The sequence below is a fragment of the Monomorium pharaonis genome, chromosome 1, assembly GCF_013373865.1.
Source record: "Monomorium pharaonis isolate MP-MQ-018 chromosome 1, ASM1337386v2, whole genome shotgun sequence".
NCBI classification, from domain to species: Eukaryota; Metazoa; Arthropoda; class Insecta; order Hymenoptera; family Formicidae; genus Monomorium; species Monomorium pharaonis.
The window spans coordinates 23,482,235-23,499,483 of NC_050467.1; the positions used below are offsets into that span (position 1 = coordinate 23,482,235).

The 17,249-nt window shown below is 40.5% G+C and overlaps 2 protein-coding genes across 5 annotated transcripts in view; one reads left to right on the plus strand and one right to left on the minus strand.

Annotated features, from left to right (window-relative positions):
• Positions 1-768: 768 nt before the first annotated feature.
• Positions 769-2,506, minus strand: LOC105836999 (39S ribosomal protein L35, mitochondrial). The gene is made up of 4 exons (XM_012681442.2): positions 2,381-2,506; positions 1,694-1,850; positions 1,457-1,597; positions 769-1,061 (listed from the first exon to the last, which is right to left on the minus strand). Exons 1-4 carry the CDS (start codon positions 2,409-2,411, stop codon positions 830-832), a joined length of 561 nt encoding a protein of 186 aa, XP_012536896.1. The 5' UTR covers positions 2,412-2,506; the 3' UTR covers positions 769-829.
• The window catches only part of LOC105836997 (MICOS complex subunit Mic60), a 34,603-nt gene continuing 19,798 nt past the window's right edge, over positions 2,445-17,249 (plus strand). For 2 of the 4 annotated variants that reach the window (XM_028192145.1, XM_028192146.1), the window contains exons 1-10: positions 2,445-2,581; positions 2,963-3,048; positions 3,449-3,517; positions 3,673-3,885; positions 4,006-4,088; positions 4,364-4,483; positions 4,560-4,770; positions 4,851-5,262; positions 5,420-5,554; positions 12,533-12,761. In XM_028192145.1, the coding sequence (XP_028047946.1) occupies positions 2,537-2,581; positions 2,963-3,048; positions 3,449-3,517; positions 3,673-3,885; positions 4,006-4,088; positions 4,364-4,483; positions 4,560-4,770; positions 4,851-5,262; positions 5,420-5,554; positions 12,533-12,761 (1,603 nt within the window). In that variant the 5' untranslated portion in view covers positions 2,445-2,536. The remainder of the gene's footprint in view (positions 2,582-2,962; positions 3,049-3,448; positions 3,518-3,672; positions 3,886-4,005; positions 4,089-4,363; positions 4,484-4,559; positions 4,771-4,850; positions 5,263-5,419; positions 5,555-12,532; positions 12,762-17,249) is intronic. The other 2 variants (XM_012681440.2, XM_012681441.2) reach the window with 2 other exon arrangements.

Consider the following 17,249-nt stretch of genomic DNA (forward strand, 5'->3'; position numbering starts at 1 on the left):
CTGTGAAAAAATATTTATAGAATATATACATATATTAGAATATATACATATATATATTCTAATGATACTCATTTTGTTGTTTATATACGTAATATATTAATACTATATAATATTAATATGTATAATAGTAATAAATATTATTTAATTTTTGACTGTGGAAAGAGGGTTACTAAAAAAACCTTGATAAAGTTATAAAGATGGATATATAAGTTTGAAACCAGGATAGTAATTAGTAAAAAGTTAATAACTTAACTCAGTTATATTTCAATGAATTAATTTCTAACTTTAACTATTTTAGTTGTATTTAAAATATACTAAATTTACTAACTTTTATCTATGTATAAAAAAAGATTCCAAAAACAGTATTTATTTTATAAAATTAATTTACACAAATAAAATATTAAATCTACTTGATTCTTATTACAATTGTATCATTATTTAGAGTAATCTAATTTTTTAAAAATTATGACATTCTTTTGCAATTTGAATTTGCAATATGACAATTTGACATGAATAAATACTTTTCAAAATTAATTTTTAATTTAGTTCATTTTAACTGACTTTTATATTCATCAGCGTTTAACGTAATGAATTTTATAAGCCATTAATTTTACATTTAGTTAAAAAATATATTAATTTATCCAATCCTGCCAATAAAACATCTATACATTGAATATCTTATAACACATTCAGAAAGGTAAACAATATCACTATAAAGAATTTCATCACGTAAGAAGTAGTTATATTTAGGTAAGAGAGAAAGCGGTCTTTAATAGCAATATCTTTAATACTCCTTCAATAATTCTAGTAATTAACAATTAGGTAATGATTAAGGTAACGGTTTTCTCCGGGTGATCATAAACTCTTCGCGGTTGTGATACGGCTCGTACGGATCGTCGACGTAGTAGTGTCGTCTCTTCCAGTATTTAGACGTCATCTTGTCGAGTAACGTCGACTGCGTGGCATTGCAGAATACGTGTCGCCGCAGTCTTTTCTTTCTAGAGATTGATTTTGTCCATAGTTTGTTATGTCGACCTGTCATCGTTCTGATCCAGATACCCCTGTAAACATTTTGTTCATCGCTCAAACTCGAAGTTTTATGGTACACGATTATTCACGAATATTTGATGCAATTCTTGCCCAATAAGCATTATATCATTATTACAAAGTTATTATTACTTTTTAATAACATAATGTTTTCAAATGTCTATTGATGTATATAACATCAATATGAAATTTAACAAATTAACAAAATTTGATCATAACTTAGTGATAACTTTAAAACACTTCAACAATGTTTCATAAAGAATCATGTATCAAATAATCTTTTTTAACGTTTATACAATATTCTAAAACATTTAATACGAAATTGACATTTCAAAAATAGTATTTTAATCTATGTTGCTTATTAGGTAAGATTGTTATGACACAAGTGATTATATCCTTGAGAGATTACCAGTGCAGTCGGTAGAAACGTTTTACAACCGTCTTCACGGTCCGCCGCTTTCCTTTTGTCATGGAAAACTTGATTAGTGTTCTCACTGGCACATTAACAGGTTCTGCTGGCAAAGTTAGACGATTTTCCGTCGCCGCATAACTGAAAGAATAATATTATTTTTACGTAGCAACTCAACATTTTATTACACAGAAATTAATGTTTTTTCAAATAACATCTACAATTATTCTATATTACTTTAGTAATGTCTTGTGTTGTGTAGGTCCAGTAGCTGCCCATTTTTGGACGGCGATTGACAGTGCCCCAAATCCTCTATGTACAGAATTGAAAACAGAGTCGCATCTTGAAGTAACGCAACTCACTGCACTCGTGCTTGTCGTCCTCGCTACGATTCCTGAAGGAACATCAAATCCAGTTTATGTTTGCAAGATAAAAAAGACTTACAAATTTGGGGAAAAGCGTCTTATGTCTTAACATATGCGATGTCGTTTCATCATACGTGAGTATTTCGCGCAACTTGTTTTATGAATTGTTCTCGCTTTTTGTTTAAACTTACAGAGTATTTCTGATAATCTGCACCGAATTTAATTAAAAAGAAAACGAAATGAATTACACGCTCCTGCGGCTCGGAAATCCACAACCAAAGCGAGAGACAAATCTCCGTTTGAGACGAGAATTCTTTCTCTTAAGTGCACGTTCAAACGCGCGCCCATGTTCCGATTCCGCGACGTTCCCTCCGTCAATCGCGTGTCATGGCGACCGCGGAACACCTAACCTCTCAGCGTTGCTGTATCCCGTCGTACACAACGCTACCAAAAGCGAGATCGCCGGCGTATTACGGTTCGACGAATCGTCGACGCGTAACGGTGACTCGCGACGCGGCCATCGATCGCGGAAGTGGCCGTTGACCACGCGTACACTCACCTCGCAGTGCCGCGTTCACGACACGCAGCATTCTTCTCTTCGCTGCTTTTCGCGCAGTTCCGCTCGGTTCCGGTGCGTGCGGCCCAGCTGTCCGGCCTCTGGCCCCGTGCCGTCGTTCCTCTTTACCCGCTGGCTGCCTGACCGGCCGCTCGAAAGATGTTCCGAATTGGATTAAAATTTCCGTGCAACGGTCTGAATCGGGTACGTAGCCACGTGCGAGAGGACTGCGGGCGGGCGGCGCGCGATTATCCAGATGGGATCGTCCGCGTGAGAAATCGTCGACGGCGGGAAAATCACTGTGAAACTACCGCGCGATGACACGATCTGTCGTGACGTGACACTCACGCGACGATCCCACGCGACAACCAATTCCGTCACCGCCGTCGGCCGTCGCGCGTCACCACGCGGTCGTGGTGGACGAGCGTCGTCCGGTTGTGTCACGACGACAACGATCCTCGGGACGATCCGTCCCGTCGCGGACGCACTTTTCCGGGTGCACGCGCGCGTGACAAAGATGGCATGTTTTTACGAGGGCTTACATAACTCCAGAAATTCTGATTCTGTCGCCGTTTATCCTTTCAGGTCAAAAAACACGGCCACTGCTCTAGGCTACACCTGATCGCTAGGTACTACGAGTCGCGAGCGCGCTTCAAGTACGAGGATGGGAGGTGAGTCTTTCGACCAGAGTTTGCGTTCTGATTGGTCTCGTCGCTTGTTAGACGCGTCATTCCTCGGCAGGAATCGTCCTTGCGCCCTGTCAGTCCCAAAACGCGGTTGACATTATGTTTTCGCGTGTTTATGAGCGATTTTGTGAGGTGAAATCGGTGCGCGATAAGGTTATGTTCGATCATGTGTTTTCCCAAAATAAGGATGAGTAATTTTATGAAGGGCACCTGCCACGTTAATGATTTTGTCACTGCTGTATCGAGCGGATTTGTCAAGTGATGAGTAGTTATTGCTAAAATTGTTACCTTTGATAAATAATACAATTTTACTTGATAACTTTTTAATATTACATGTCAAGTCTGCACATACATAAACAAAATGTATGGTCTTTATTTTTTTTAGACTATGCAGAGATGTTAGGTTTATATCCAGGTTTACTGGACCAAAGTATTCGACCGCACCACCAAAAAGGTACATAATATTATTTATTAAATTTATTACTTTATGCACCTTTGCGATTTTATATTAGCCAGCTATTTATATAATTTTGACTATATGCTGTGTTACAAGAGAAAAAAACCAACTGTTTAAAGATTTTCTTTAATTGCTTGCATTTTTCATAACAGTGACAAGAGTCAGGGATCGGGAACGCTAATAACTCTAGGCGCTGTAACCATAGGTACTTTAGGAATACTAACATACGCAAAACGAGACCCAGAGTTTCGAGCCACCCTTGAAGGCTGGATTCCTGGCACAGACAAAGCTGTCCGGGTTATCTTTTTGGAAGATTCCAATTACCTCGATGCTGTATTTACGTTCTTCGAAACATTAAAACAGACGTAAGAAAATTTTTAAAAATTACATATAATATTAATAATTATTATTCATTATTTATTTTACTAGAATATTACAGGCGCGGTTTAAAAGTAGATTAATAAAATATGAATGTTTTTTTGTAGGATATTGGGCGTGTTCATCAAGGAAACGACACCAGAATCAGGTCAGACAAGAATACAGTACACAAAAGTTGTAGAATACATACGTGAGTCCCAATCCATATCTATGTTTTCCTTATTTCCTTATTCCTTTTTCTTTATGTTTTCCTTCAATTTTTTGTTTTATTTTTTTACTTATATTTGTAAATTATTACATTACTTTGTTAAGAACTTAATTCCTGCTTATGTACCTTACTTTTTTTCTTATACTTTTTGCCCTAGTTCCTTTCTTTGAAACTTTCAAGATTATATATATATTACATAATCATAATAATGTTCCCACTAATTTTTAACAATTGTACATTTAACATATGTACTACAGCACCCAAACCAGCTTTTAAACCACTGGTTGAGCAAAAAGAAGTGCCTATTAACAAAAATTCCGAAAAAAAGAATGCTGAAATTCGTGTTAGTAAAGAGAAGGGCGAAAAAGTTGATGTTGGTACGTTTGCATTATTTTTTTGTAATCATTTTGCATGAACTCTACGAAGATAATTAAATAATTCGTATTTTTACAGTGGTTGAGAAGACATCGTCACCTCCTAAAACTGTACGTGATGAACTGATACCGCAAAATCTCATTGAGTTAGAAACATATTGTGGTGAAGCTGCTGCTAAAGCTATCACAGCCTATCACAAGGCAGTGTCCGCACTTGAAGAATACAATCGAGATGTCATTAAAGTGATTGAAAGCGCTGGCACTACGATAAACGCAGCTGTCTGGCAGAGGTAATTCTCGTTATGCTTATGTAATAGTTTCACATTTAACTTGTGAATCAGTTATGTAATCAAATTTGTTATATCTGCAGGTTAAAGGAGGCAACGGAACAGAGGAAACAGTCCGTACAGGAGGCGGAACAACATGCGAAAGATGCGTTAGATTCGCTTAAGCGCATGTTCAATCTAATTGATGATCCTTTACTTGAAGCAGCCGCTCATATGAAAACAGCTGCGAAGCGGAATATTAGAAAAGTTATGGACGATGTGGACGAAGCTAAAAAAAAATACACTGAGGAGTTGCAGAGCAGTAACATCGTGGAGCGCTACTGGAAGCAGGTTCACACAGCGCGGGAGAACTTTAACGAAGAATTGCAAATCCTATTTCCCAATATAAATATTCATGATAGGAAGCTGTCTGTCAGCGAAGAAGCTTTTGATTTATTCGTTCTGCATATGTATCACAAAGTTAACAATTTGCAAAAAGAGCTTGAGAAATTGAGAGTAAGTTGTTAGCATTATTTTGATCTAAATCTCGTAGTCTTCAGATTTACATCTCAGAAACACTTTTGTGCTAAAACAGTGTAATTTTTGCACAAAATTAACAATATTGTGTCGACAATATCGTCACTATCGTTCAAGAAAAATTATTTAATTACAGACGATCAATGAAGCTAAAGTGAAAACGGCATTGAGGGCGACGGGTGATGATGCAACTCAAGAAAAGTTGGACGCGCTGATCGGCCTCGCGGTTGACCAGGAAAGACTCGCGCTTGAAGATAAGCACGCGAAAAAGGTAGGAAATTCTTTATAATAAATTTTCATCTTAAAATATAAGTTGCGACCACAGATCTTTATCTGTAAAAAATTAATTAAAAATTTTTTTTTTAATAACAATTTTTAATTTCTTAATTATAATTTGCAAACGTAACGCGTATTAATTTCATTGTACGTTATCGTTTACGTTTCTTTGTTCGTGCATTATGCTGTAGAGAAGTGCTAATTCTAAAATACGTGTACACGCCTGTGACGAGAGAAGTAATATATCCAAGCACGATTCAAATGGCTTCAAAGCGTCTTGTTTGGTGTGCGAATCGTGCACCGGCCGCGCGATGTTGCATGCTTTTATTGCGCTCCAGATCTGTTCTCTTAGTGTACAAATACAGATGTGAGCTTTAGCACCATTATTAATGTTGCCCTAGTGTTCAGATAGACGACTATGCACAGCCACACGTTTGAAATTCAACTCTGTCCGAAAGAGGGAGAGGAGGAATAAAGATATAGCTATGCGAATTAAAGAGAGAGATGACATAAAGTAAGATCCTTTCATTAAATCGCTCCTCCATGATGATGTAAAACGCAAAAAATTTCGGAAATTTCTAAGAAAATCTATTTCACGATAAAAGAGAAAAATGACAGGAGAAAAGAAAGAGGGGAAGGGAGAAGGTAGTTAAAAACCGAGCAGGGGAAATGGTGGTGCTTAAGTTGTAAAGCGAACGAATAGAGAGATCACGGTGATAAAGCGGACCTTCATTAAAGAACGTCGGAAAATAACGGAATAAGAAAGTAACAACGGGTCACTTGAATCATAGCCGCTAACGTCGCGCTTTACTGCTCTTAAAGATCTCTCGAGCCGAATGGCACATAAAATAATATCCAAGCGTTGCTTCGTAAAGTTACATTTTGTAAGATTCTACCAATAATGCGTTTCTTTCAGCTTTTTAATAATCCTTTGCGAAATATCCTTTCTTTGGTTCAGTAAGAACGTGCCAACTTTGAGAGTCAAATCGAGACCGAATCGCTTTCGACGGACCGTATTGCATTCAGATCGCGGGCACAGGTGCATCGATGTTTTGTTCGTATATGACGAATTTAAATTGGCACCGTGGCACCGTGTGTAACGCCATACGTGATACGTCCGAGTCGCGTCAGAGGATGCTCCCAGCAGCGCCAGTCCCCCTCTCCCCTTGGTCCTTTTATTTATTTCCATTTGGCCGGACGCCAATATTTCGACAGCAACGGACGATATTATTCCCTTGGAGTATACGGCATTTGTGTGCCATAGCCGTACGTATCACCGCGAGGTATCCGCTGAGGAACCATTGTGACTCACTGTCCTTATAGTTGTTCCGACGGCTCTTTTCCGGCCCTCTTTCTTTTTATACTCCCCTCCCGCCGTTCCTCGGCCTCTATCCCCTGGGATCGCGCCACCGAATATAAATCTTGTCGAATCGATCTGTGCGCGGCAGGCTCGCACGACCTTTTGTTCTCGTTTCGGACGGGAACAGCGATGTCCTCTAATTGCTATTTGTCTATGAGCTTCCGGTACCGCTCGTTAATGTCCGGTCGGATATTTTACCGTTAATGCATCGCGGACAGGCGAACGTATCGCCCAGCGATATCCCTGTATCATCCATTAAATTACATATATATATGAGAAAGAGACAGCGGAATTAATTAAATGGTAATTATTGCATAATTTGTTCATAAGTTACCGGTAACAAACGATCATCCGCTCCGCGATAGTCGGATGCAAGCTATCGGGGCAAATGCAACGAAAGTGTGTCATGTCGCGAACTTTCCGGTGCGTTTGCGCTGCACCTCGTCGCGCAAAGAGAGATCTTCTTTCGCGTCATTTAATTAACGTAGTTTTGACCCGAAAAAACAACTCGTCGTCGTCTTCGTCAACGTGAGCGGGTCCGAATGTTTGCGTTTTAACGTCGCAAAAGCGGGGGTTAAGTCACGCTGCAGCTCATCGGTCAAATGAAAAGGTCATTGAAAGGGAGTAAAATTTTTTCGAATGAGAGAAATTAAATTTTTTTTTGCGTATACATGTATTTAGGGCACAAGTGTGTAGTCGTGTTAGTGAGATATAGAAGTATAGAAAATATGGATTGGGATACTATACAATCAGAAAATTAAAAGAAGTGTACTTTTATTAAAATATTTATTTGCATGCACACTAGATATATTGATACAATTATCGAGGCAATTTAAATAAAAATTACCTTTTATTTTCTAAAAGAATATATTTTTTATTTTTTACACACAAAATTCAATATATATCTTATATACATATTATAAGTACATATAATAAGTAAATCAACTGAGATTGTTGATCAAATTCATTATTGTTTCATATACTTACAGTAAGTAAAGTAAATAAAGTTTTCCGTGAAGACATGCTGTAAGGATACGTCCTAAGATTGTAGGAAGCTTGAAAAATTCATAATTCCTTATCTGTTGCCGCCGTTTGGGATTTCAGTCCGTGGCCCGGTCACGGAATATCTTTATGGCGGTACACCTGAAAGTTATTTACCGCGACGGACGGTGAATTATCGATGAAACTTTTTGTCGCGATTTGTTTTATCCACGCGTGCGGGCGAAGCTCACCTTACCATCGCCATCGAAACAGAATGTACTGCAAAACTCGTCCGGACTATTTTCCATGTAGCTTTTGAAGCGCATTGCCGCACGATACTCGCCAAAGTATGGCCGATAATTTTAACGGCCCTGCGCATGCAAGCAACTATCGTACTATTAAAATTTACGATATTTAACAGTAATTTTTATAGAAGTTAACAAATTCTCTAATAAAATAAAGGTTTTTGAAAATCCCATGCTTCTTTCCATAAGGATTGTATTTTAATTCCGAAAAGAAATATAAACGGACTGATAAAATATGCGAGTTGCAAGGAAGAGTCGCTGCTTTAGCAATGTTAATTAGTTCCATTTAAATTTACTTTAAAGTAACCTTAATTCGAATAATCTATTCTCTTAACGTACATACACGTTTATATCCTTGGGAGTCGTTTAGCTTCCACTCTTTGGCCGCGAAACGATGCACTCGTCCGGAAACGATCTTTAGCCCACGTGTACGACGATCGTATTTCCGCTTTTACGACGGAAGCGCCCGCCGCCTGCGGTAGGAAAAATATTGCTCGACGTGTATAGGACGACTAACCAGCCGCGCGAAAAAGCGAGTGTTTAGGCGTTCTTTTCCGTGGGCGCGTTTTAACTCGAGAAATTCCCACGTTAATGCCAATGTGGTCGTACGTGCTGCACCAGAATCGCGTGGTACCTTTCTCGAATGTTTTCCTTCTCGGTTCTTCGAAGATCAATTTCCTTTTTCGTTCGCGCCTCTTCCCATGAATCGCAGATAGCTCTCTGTTTCTCTCAATTTGCACCACGATTCTGGAATAATTTAAGGACGACGTCATCGATGTTCTGAATTTTCATTGAGTCCTTAATTGAATAATATGGAGCGTCTAGAGGCATTCATTCTTTGCTTCAACGATCGATTCTTCGAGACTTTTTACTTAAGGAAAATGTTGCGGTGAGGTTTCATCTATTGGAAATTCTCAATTCAGCGTTAAAATCATAGATAATCAAATCACGAATTGAAATTCCGGGAAAGAAGTAAAGTTCGATTAAATGGACAAAATAAGATTACACTTTCTCGTTTAATAACATTGCAAAAGTTTAACGAAAAATTCTTTATTTCCGATAGGAAATTATCGCACTTTCAAAATTACTAGATGACACTTGACATTTTATATGACAAGTCGAACGGGATCACTAACTCACGTTGCAAAACAAAGAAAAAATATTTTTATTGGAGTGTCGGAGAAAGATTGGACATTGTCGTAAAGTCTAATCTATTTTCATGACTCGCGGGAATATGCGCGAGCTAATAAATAGATTCCTCGCGAGCCTGTTCTCGTACGTTATTACTCGCTATCAACGCAAAAACAAAGATATGGAAGATACGTGGATGAGGATGAACTGTTCCCCGGTTCTGAGGATTTTTGTGGACCTTAAAAAGAGAGGCGAATAAAATTCTTTCGCTTCACCAAAGTTACATTGAGATTTACGATACGCGTAACTCCTTGAAAGTCTCTTTTATTATGGCCGTTTTACTTTTTAAGTGCAAGGGAAGAGAAAATCAATCTCGATTTTGTCAAGTAAGACAAAAAAAGGGGTGTTGTTGGCTTTTTCGCTGATCATCAAGTGGGATGCCGTCGCACGGGGATACGGAAATCGCGCGGATCTCTGTCCACGATATCTGGAAGGAGCCTCGAGTTTTTCCAAACCGGCAAACTTTCGATCGGCCGGCGAAGTTGGCGAGGCGCGACCTGCGCGCGAGTTAATAGCCCCAAATCCATTTTCCTTTCTTTCGGGAAGGATCTCGCCGCCGCGCGTCTGTCGTCCGATCCCCAGGTAGATTGCCGTACAAATCGCCGTCATTAAATTAGTTACGCGCCAGGAAAAACCGTCGCGATTTCGTTCGTTCGAATCCGTCTTCGCGGGAGATAAACGCGAGAACCGAGCGGAATTCGTTATCGTCAGCATTCGAGAGCGAGGGAAAAAGAAAAAGATAAATGTTATACACCGGGGAGGGGGGGGGGGCACGAGCACAAATAACCGCATTGTCTAACTACAATGGAAAGAATTTTTTGCAATTTAAATCGCAAGAGAAATGCGAATATCATTATCATTTTCTTTTGACGGACGCTCAATTAAGTGCATGCATTAATAACGATACCCGAGACCCGTGCCCGATTCTTGATCTAAACAGAGAAAAATATCGTTGTAATTAGCAGAATGACAAATACTGTAATCGCATAATCGGTGATACGGAGCATAAACATCTGTCGCAGTATTTGTTGCAAGCGGAACAATTTTCACGTGACTTCTCGTGAATATAAACGGCTCGCGTTTTTCCTCTACCGTATTTAATTAATCCGGCTTGGCGCAATTGCGGCATGCGACCGGTGTTAGTGAAGTGTTTGGATTTGCCGAAACGGATTATAGAACGTTACGCCTGGAGCCGGTTTAGCTCAGCCGAATGGAAAAGCTTTGCCTCCTGCGTTATTTTTTTATGATTTTTTTATTACATATAAAATATCAATTTTATGTCAATTTATTCATGATAATTTACGTGGGAAAATAAATTACAATTAAACGACATTTCACATAATTAGAAAATCATTAAAAAATTAAAGCTATAATTTCTCATTTTCATAAAAATTAAGGATCGTTGTCAAGCGCAGTATCTTCGTTTAACGTTCAGATCGTCGCAGCATCGACTCACGATAGTAACGTGAAAAATGGCCAACTTTAAGATTGCAGCTCATTTCCATTCGTCCTCGATTTTATCGCACTTTACACCGCACAAAGACTGAATTTCTTCGTATATTATCGACACTGACTGTCTCGAGAACATCGCTATACTCTCTATCTCCTATCTTCGTCGATCGCGAAACTTAAGTAACATTGGTGAGTAATCGATCGAGAAGGCTTGCGTATCCTGTAGTGCTGTCGATCCTATAGATCCCATGACTCAAACTGGTCAACGAAGTTGTCGGGTCAGCCGGGCGTTAATTATTGACACGGGCTCTCGGGTACATAGAGTTCTAGGCAACGGCGGGATCGGTGCATGTCCGCGGACCGTCCCAGAAACACGAATCCGTAGACGTTGCCCAACAAAACATGACGTTGGTCAGTTGAAGTAAGAGAGTGAACCAAGTGGGACGACGTCCGCGGACAGGAGATAGAGGACGTGCCAGACTTTCGAGGGTTGGGTCGCTACCCAATGAGGACGGTCCCGGTGATGCCTTAAGTGCGGATAATTCATCAAAGTCTCATTAGGCTAATGCCTTGGGGCCTGTATCTTGAACGACGTTATCACGCCGACGGTAGTGATTGCCACGTGATTGCAAGAGACACGAGCTTCTCAGGAATTCTGAGTTTTTTTTTTTTTTTTATTAATGAAAAGGCCGTTCTCAGCGATTACGAAAGATGATAAACAAATTTTCGTTATTAAATTCAATCTCTTGATTAGAAATTTCTTAATGTAATAATTTTTTTTATATATCTGATCAAGCTTTTTGTAGGTCCGGTCTATTTTCAAATAAAGGACGTCAAGTGGCTCAGATCTCGAGGAAATTTTGTTGTTGTTTTTCGAGAATCGAGCCACCTATGTTCCCGTCTTTCTTGCAACAACGTCGCCGAACTGTCGAGAGACGCTGTTTGTTCTAGACTTTAAAGCACTGGCATGCAACGTCTTATCTAGTTTCCTGAAACTTTGGCTTATCTCTCACGTGACGTTCATTTTCTCTTATCCCGTGGATAGGAGATTGGAAAGAGCCGAGAAACGGGATGCTACAACTCCGCAACGCATTTGTATTTCATAAAATATAAAAAGTTTATTTTAAGATATAAACCGGTATTAATATCAGGAAGAAGATGAGAAAAAAATACTGAAAAAAAGAGCGCGATATGTTTTCGCAGTAAAACGGCTTTACTCAGTGGTATTAGCTACTCTCAGTTTACAATTTACTCTTATTAAGAAATAAGAAAAAAATTGACAGCATCGCCCGGCTTATGAAACAGTCGTGGTTGCAGTTTCACTTGAAGTTGGAAATAGCAAAATTGATATTGTTAAAAAGCGGTGCATTTTAAGAACAAATATTCTGTAACCCGGACGATGCTATCAATTTTTTTACTTGTTCTTATGCCTGCGTCTTTTAAGATTCATCAAATGTTTTTATCTCCTCTCATTCCCAAGAAAAAATTTCACTTGAATGCATCTCGTAAATTGAAAGTACCTAATACTTTTAGCCAAGACTGCATTTTATCTCTGTAATGTAAAACTACGCTTCTCTCCTTAATTATTTATGTAGTACGAGAAAAATCATAAAACGAACGCGAACGAAATAGTGTGTTATTCATAGTGTATTCAAATTTACGAGTATCCATCTTCGTGTTTCAGCTGCTGACAGAGCAGAAGAAGCTCGACGACGAGATGCGGCGGCAGCTGAAATTGCAGTCGGAGATACACGCCGATCATCTTCGAGAGGCACTTTCGGTCAAAGAGCAGGAAACGCAAAGGATGCTGCAGCGCGCGCTCAACGAGCAAGCCGACGCAGACTCCATAAAGTATAAGACACAGCTCGCAGAGGTAGTTGGAAGGTCACGTGCTGTCACAACGGCTCTCAAAGGTAAGTACATGTATCTGCTTTCTCTTTGTATATGTTTTTTTTTCTTCGGATCAAAAAGAAATCAGCGTTCCCCTTTACGCAAGGAAAATGTAATTGCACGATCGCGATTGTAATAAAAAGAAAAAGGTACGGGTTAAAGATTAGACGAATCAAAAAACGATTTCAAATTCAAACCATTTATTTCGTAAGATTGATCCCGTCAATAATTCTCCGGGTGAACTATTTCGATAAGTATCGTAATCATCGACGGTGAAAAACGGTCATTCTAACAAATAAACGTTCAATGTCCGTTGTGCCATTTCGGTAGACAAATCATCTTTCGGGGAGATGCTTTCGCCTTTGTCATTGTGCCGTGTCCTGGCGTTTAATTACGGGGACAAAAAACACAAGCCTGGTCTCTATAAAAGGCCGTGCGCGCTTGCGTCCACGTCGTGAAAGTGTCGGCGACATTTTGAGACGCTTGATCTCCTCCACTGTTTGTCTTCTCCCAATCTCTTTGTCCTTTCGACGGTAATGGACCTCTCCCGATTCGGATCGACCCGAGTCGAGTTTCACCGTCGAATGTGTAGCGTTCGCGCGATCAGTACTGTTTGCGACTTGCACTCCCTGTCTTTTACCGAACCGGACATGTAACTTAGCCACGGATGTTTACAAAGGGGGAAAGATACGATCCTATAATTGTTCGTGAAAGAAGGGTAATATCTAACACTGTGGTCTTAAAGCTGTCAAATCGATGTAAGATTATCACGTCTGACAAAATAAAAGATATGTAAAAACTTAACAAAATTATATCTATATTTTTTTTATATTGGAAATACATTTATAAATACAGATTTACTTAATTAGATGTTTCATGTATGCATTAAAAAAATTTTTACGGAAAAAATTTAAAAAAGATCTTCATATCTTGTAAAGTTAGGTACTGTCAGAAGTTTGTGAAAATTACTTGTGAAAGTGTTATTGGAAGTTACACCGGCGATGTTAATCAAACATTGAACATTTGCAGAAGAAAGTTTGACGAGCGGGGCGTAGTTTTAACATACGTACATGCGGTACTTAGTCGTATCATTTTGCGATAACTTTGTAATCCGCATGCAAGGCGTACGACATTCTGAGATGCGCCTGGCTGAAGATATCACGGGGGACGTGTTTGCCCTTTCCAGTTTTACTCGTAGCAGAGGGGTTACCGGAGTTTAATCCGGATTAACCCTGTTCGAGTTTAACATGGCGATGGCACCTCCAACAGTCCCTCTTATCGCCCCTGCCCGTACTCTCTCCTATATCTGACCGGTCGAGATTAATTCCCGATTAACAAATCTCTCGTATACACGACATGCACTCATTGCGCAACGCGCCGCCCGATAACTATCTTTAATTAGTTTCCGTTCGAGTAATTTTCCGGTCACCGAACGGATTACGAACGCGCGATACGTTATCGATACTTCGCGCTTGTTTCCTCTGTGCGATTGCGGGCATTATATTATTGAAAATTGTTGTCCTTTTATGGAGATTATTTTTTGTTCCGTTTTCAATGGATTTCTCTCCTTCCGAGAGGACTCGTGTGTTTACTATCCGAGCATTATCGATTATTGTCCGCGTTTAATCTCGCACATTTCTCGCTGGTAAAGTATCAGCTGTTTATTTTATCCCGCGCGATATATTAATTGTCGCGACAAGAGAGAACGAAAGAAACAAAGAGAGAGAGAGAGAGAGAGAGGAAAAAAGGGGGCTATATAAAGATCTTTTAAATAGTTTTTATTTCTCGTATTCAGTGAACGCGGTAAATACTACATAGAATTTCGTTGGAATTCATTGCGGTTTCGGACACGGTTTAGTCCAACGGGAAAATAACGGTAGCTTCCCCGCAAACTATTGTGATATTTTCATAGGGCCGTTTCTCATCGAGTTTCTCGATTAAAATATCATAATTTCCCGACGGTGGTTTACCAGCGCTTATAATTATTGTCCTAATTGCGGATTGTCTCTCGAAGTAGTGTCACCGAATTCGGCCGACCGGGGATATTTCCGGTTGGCTGAGAGAGAGAGAGCACGACTATTCTCGCGCCGAGACGCTTTGCGCTCGTTAATTAACTTTGCCCAACAAGCGGACGGAAGTGTAGGTGGAGGTTTCCGGGAGAAGGAGAGCGGAGAAAGAAACGCGTGGAATACGGCGCTCACCGCGCTGCATAATATCCATTATCCGGCGAGGAGTTCTGCGTTTAATTTGGTGAATTACGTCGCTTTGCTACCGACGCGCTTTGCTACCGGAGATTCACGGGGATGGGCTGCGCGAACAGCAGCCGCCAGGAGTTAATAAAATGCAGGTCCCCCTCGAAGGGTCGTAAGGTAGAGACGAGAGCCTCGAGGGAGGGAAGCGTCAGGTCCTGTGATTTATAAGTCCAAGTTGTGAGGGCGCGATGAAAATAAAGGCATTATTGACCTTTTGCAACTATCTCACGAGGAAAAAACGTGGCAAGGACGACGAAAGAGAGAGAGAGCCGCTCTCTCTCTCTCTCTTTCTTTTTCTTTCTTCCTCTTTCGTCGATCGCTTCTGCGACAGCTTCTGCCACAGGGACGTATTTCATGAATAGAAATTAGCAATAAAAAGATGGCATGAAAAGAGATGAGGATGGAAGCGTCGAGGTGTAAACTTCTAGATTTCAATGTGGGCGATGTTGCGACGGCGGTTGGGTAATGTTCGGTATCGAGTCTCGACACTCTCGACGAGCGACTAAGAGAGGCGGAAGAAGAGATTCTGAGACTTCATAAAAGTGGCCATTTTCGATTACGGTTTTTGAAGCGCGAAAGATAATAGTAATTGTATCATAAGTGGAACGATAGCGATAAACTTTGCATGAATCTCGACTTTGTTTACGTTTCCGTTGCGGCGAATCTTGATAATCGTTTTGAACGCATTTTATTATCTCGTCGAACCAAGTAAAAATCAAGAGTTATTATTTACGTGTGCGATGTAATCAACGAGAGATAGTGAGATAAATGCATATATTTTTCGAGGAGCCTGCTCTCCGGACATAAAATCTTCAGACGACAAGATTAATCGAGTAATCCGAATAATCGCGTAAAAATAAAAGTGCAAAATTTAATATAACTATGGTCCTTCATCGTACAATTTGAACACCGTAGAGAGGCAATAGGGTGGCTGGAAGGGCAATAAAACGGACGGACGAGAGTGGAAAGCGAGCGAGAGATCGTAGGTCGCGGTTTTATCAGCTCGACAAACCGACTAACATATGCGGCGTGTGGCCCAATTATAACTTCCGCCATACGTCTCTCGCGGGCGCTATTAAGGGTCAGCCCGACTGTGATGTCGAGTGCCGGGTGGCGGAAGGGAAAAAGCGATGACGGCCGCGCCGGCCCTTCGCGTATCGAAAAACACGACTGCATCCCACGGCTGCATTTCCGTGAGCATTTATTGCGCTCGCGACAAATTCTCCCCAGGTGAACAAAAAGGAAAAAAAGAAACAATAACGTTGTATTTTGTACGGTTTTTTTTTTTACGAGCGCAGGGACGCGAATTACTTTCGCTCGAAGGGAAAAAGAACTAAGCGACGAGGTGCCGCCGTAATTCCGTAATTTCTCCTTCGGACAGAAAACGCGCGAGGATCCTCGCGTATGTGGGAGAGAGCGCGGTGTATCTCTAATCTCGTTGTCGCCGACACAAAATCGACTCGCGATTCATCGGGGGAAGCTAACGTAACGAGCCAGCACCGGCGATACGCGGTGCATATTCATGCGCTCGGCGGGACTTAGCTAATGCCACGTCGAGTTGCACGCGAGATTGCCGTTTGCACGGCGTCGGACGCGAATCCTTCGGGAGATGAAGGAATACCGACGTTATTCCGCCCGACGTCGTCGATGTGGTTTACGCTTTTCCTACCTTGGCAAGTTTCCACGCCGCGAAGTACGAGATAGATCACCATTGCGTCGAATACTTCTACCGCAATTACGTCACGTTAAATTCATCCGCGTCGCCGGCTACGCGCGCGGATGCTGCGTTTGACGGTTACCGTCTCGCTCGGTTACCGAATCGCTTTTCATTCGTCATTCTGTAGGCGACAACTCCTCCCGGCGAAATCTCGCAAGCGGCGGCAATGGGAATTCGCCGTTTACGACGTAAAGCGCGAAGACATTTTCGAATTCGTATAGACTTAACACATATCTCGCGAACCGCATCACTGCGGTGATAGTCGCGCGATAACGTCTCTTCCTTCATGTCCTTTTCCCTTTGCGAATTGAAATACGACTTTGAAGGAGAGCGTCGACGCGTCGTATAGTAGCGTGTATTTTTTTTTCTCTTTCCAGATAAACTAAATTATATACATTTGACTGCAACTACATTTTGTATTTAATTATATAATGTAAAAGGATTGTGCAGCTGTTTTTCACAGATTGTCTTTTACAGTGCTCAGGCAGTTATAATTATAAAATAAGGAACTAAAGCAAAAATATAAACAAAAATTATTAAAA

Coding starts and splice junctions, on each gene's coding strand:
- LOC105836999 (XM_012681442.2), bottom strand. CDS start 2,411: ATGCTGCGTGTCGTGAACGCGGCACTGCGAG. Junction 1,598..1,693: donor CAACACAAGACATTACTAAA/GTAATATAGAAT, acceptor TTATTCTTTCAG/TTATGCGGCGACGGAAAATC. Junction 1,062..1,456: donor CGTTTCTACCGACTGCACTG/GTAATCTCTCAA, acceptor AAATGTTTACAG/GGGTATCTGGATCAGAACGA.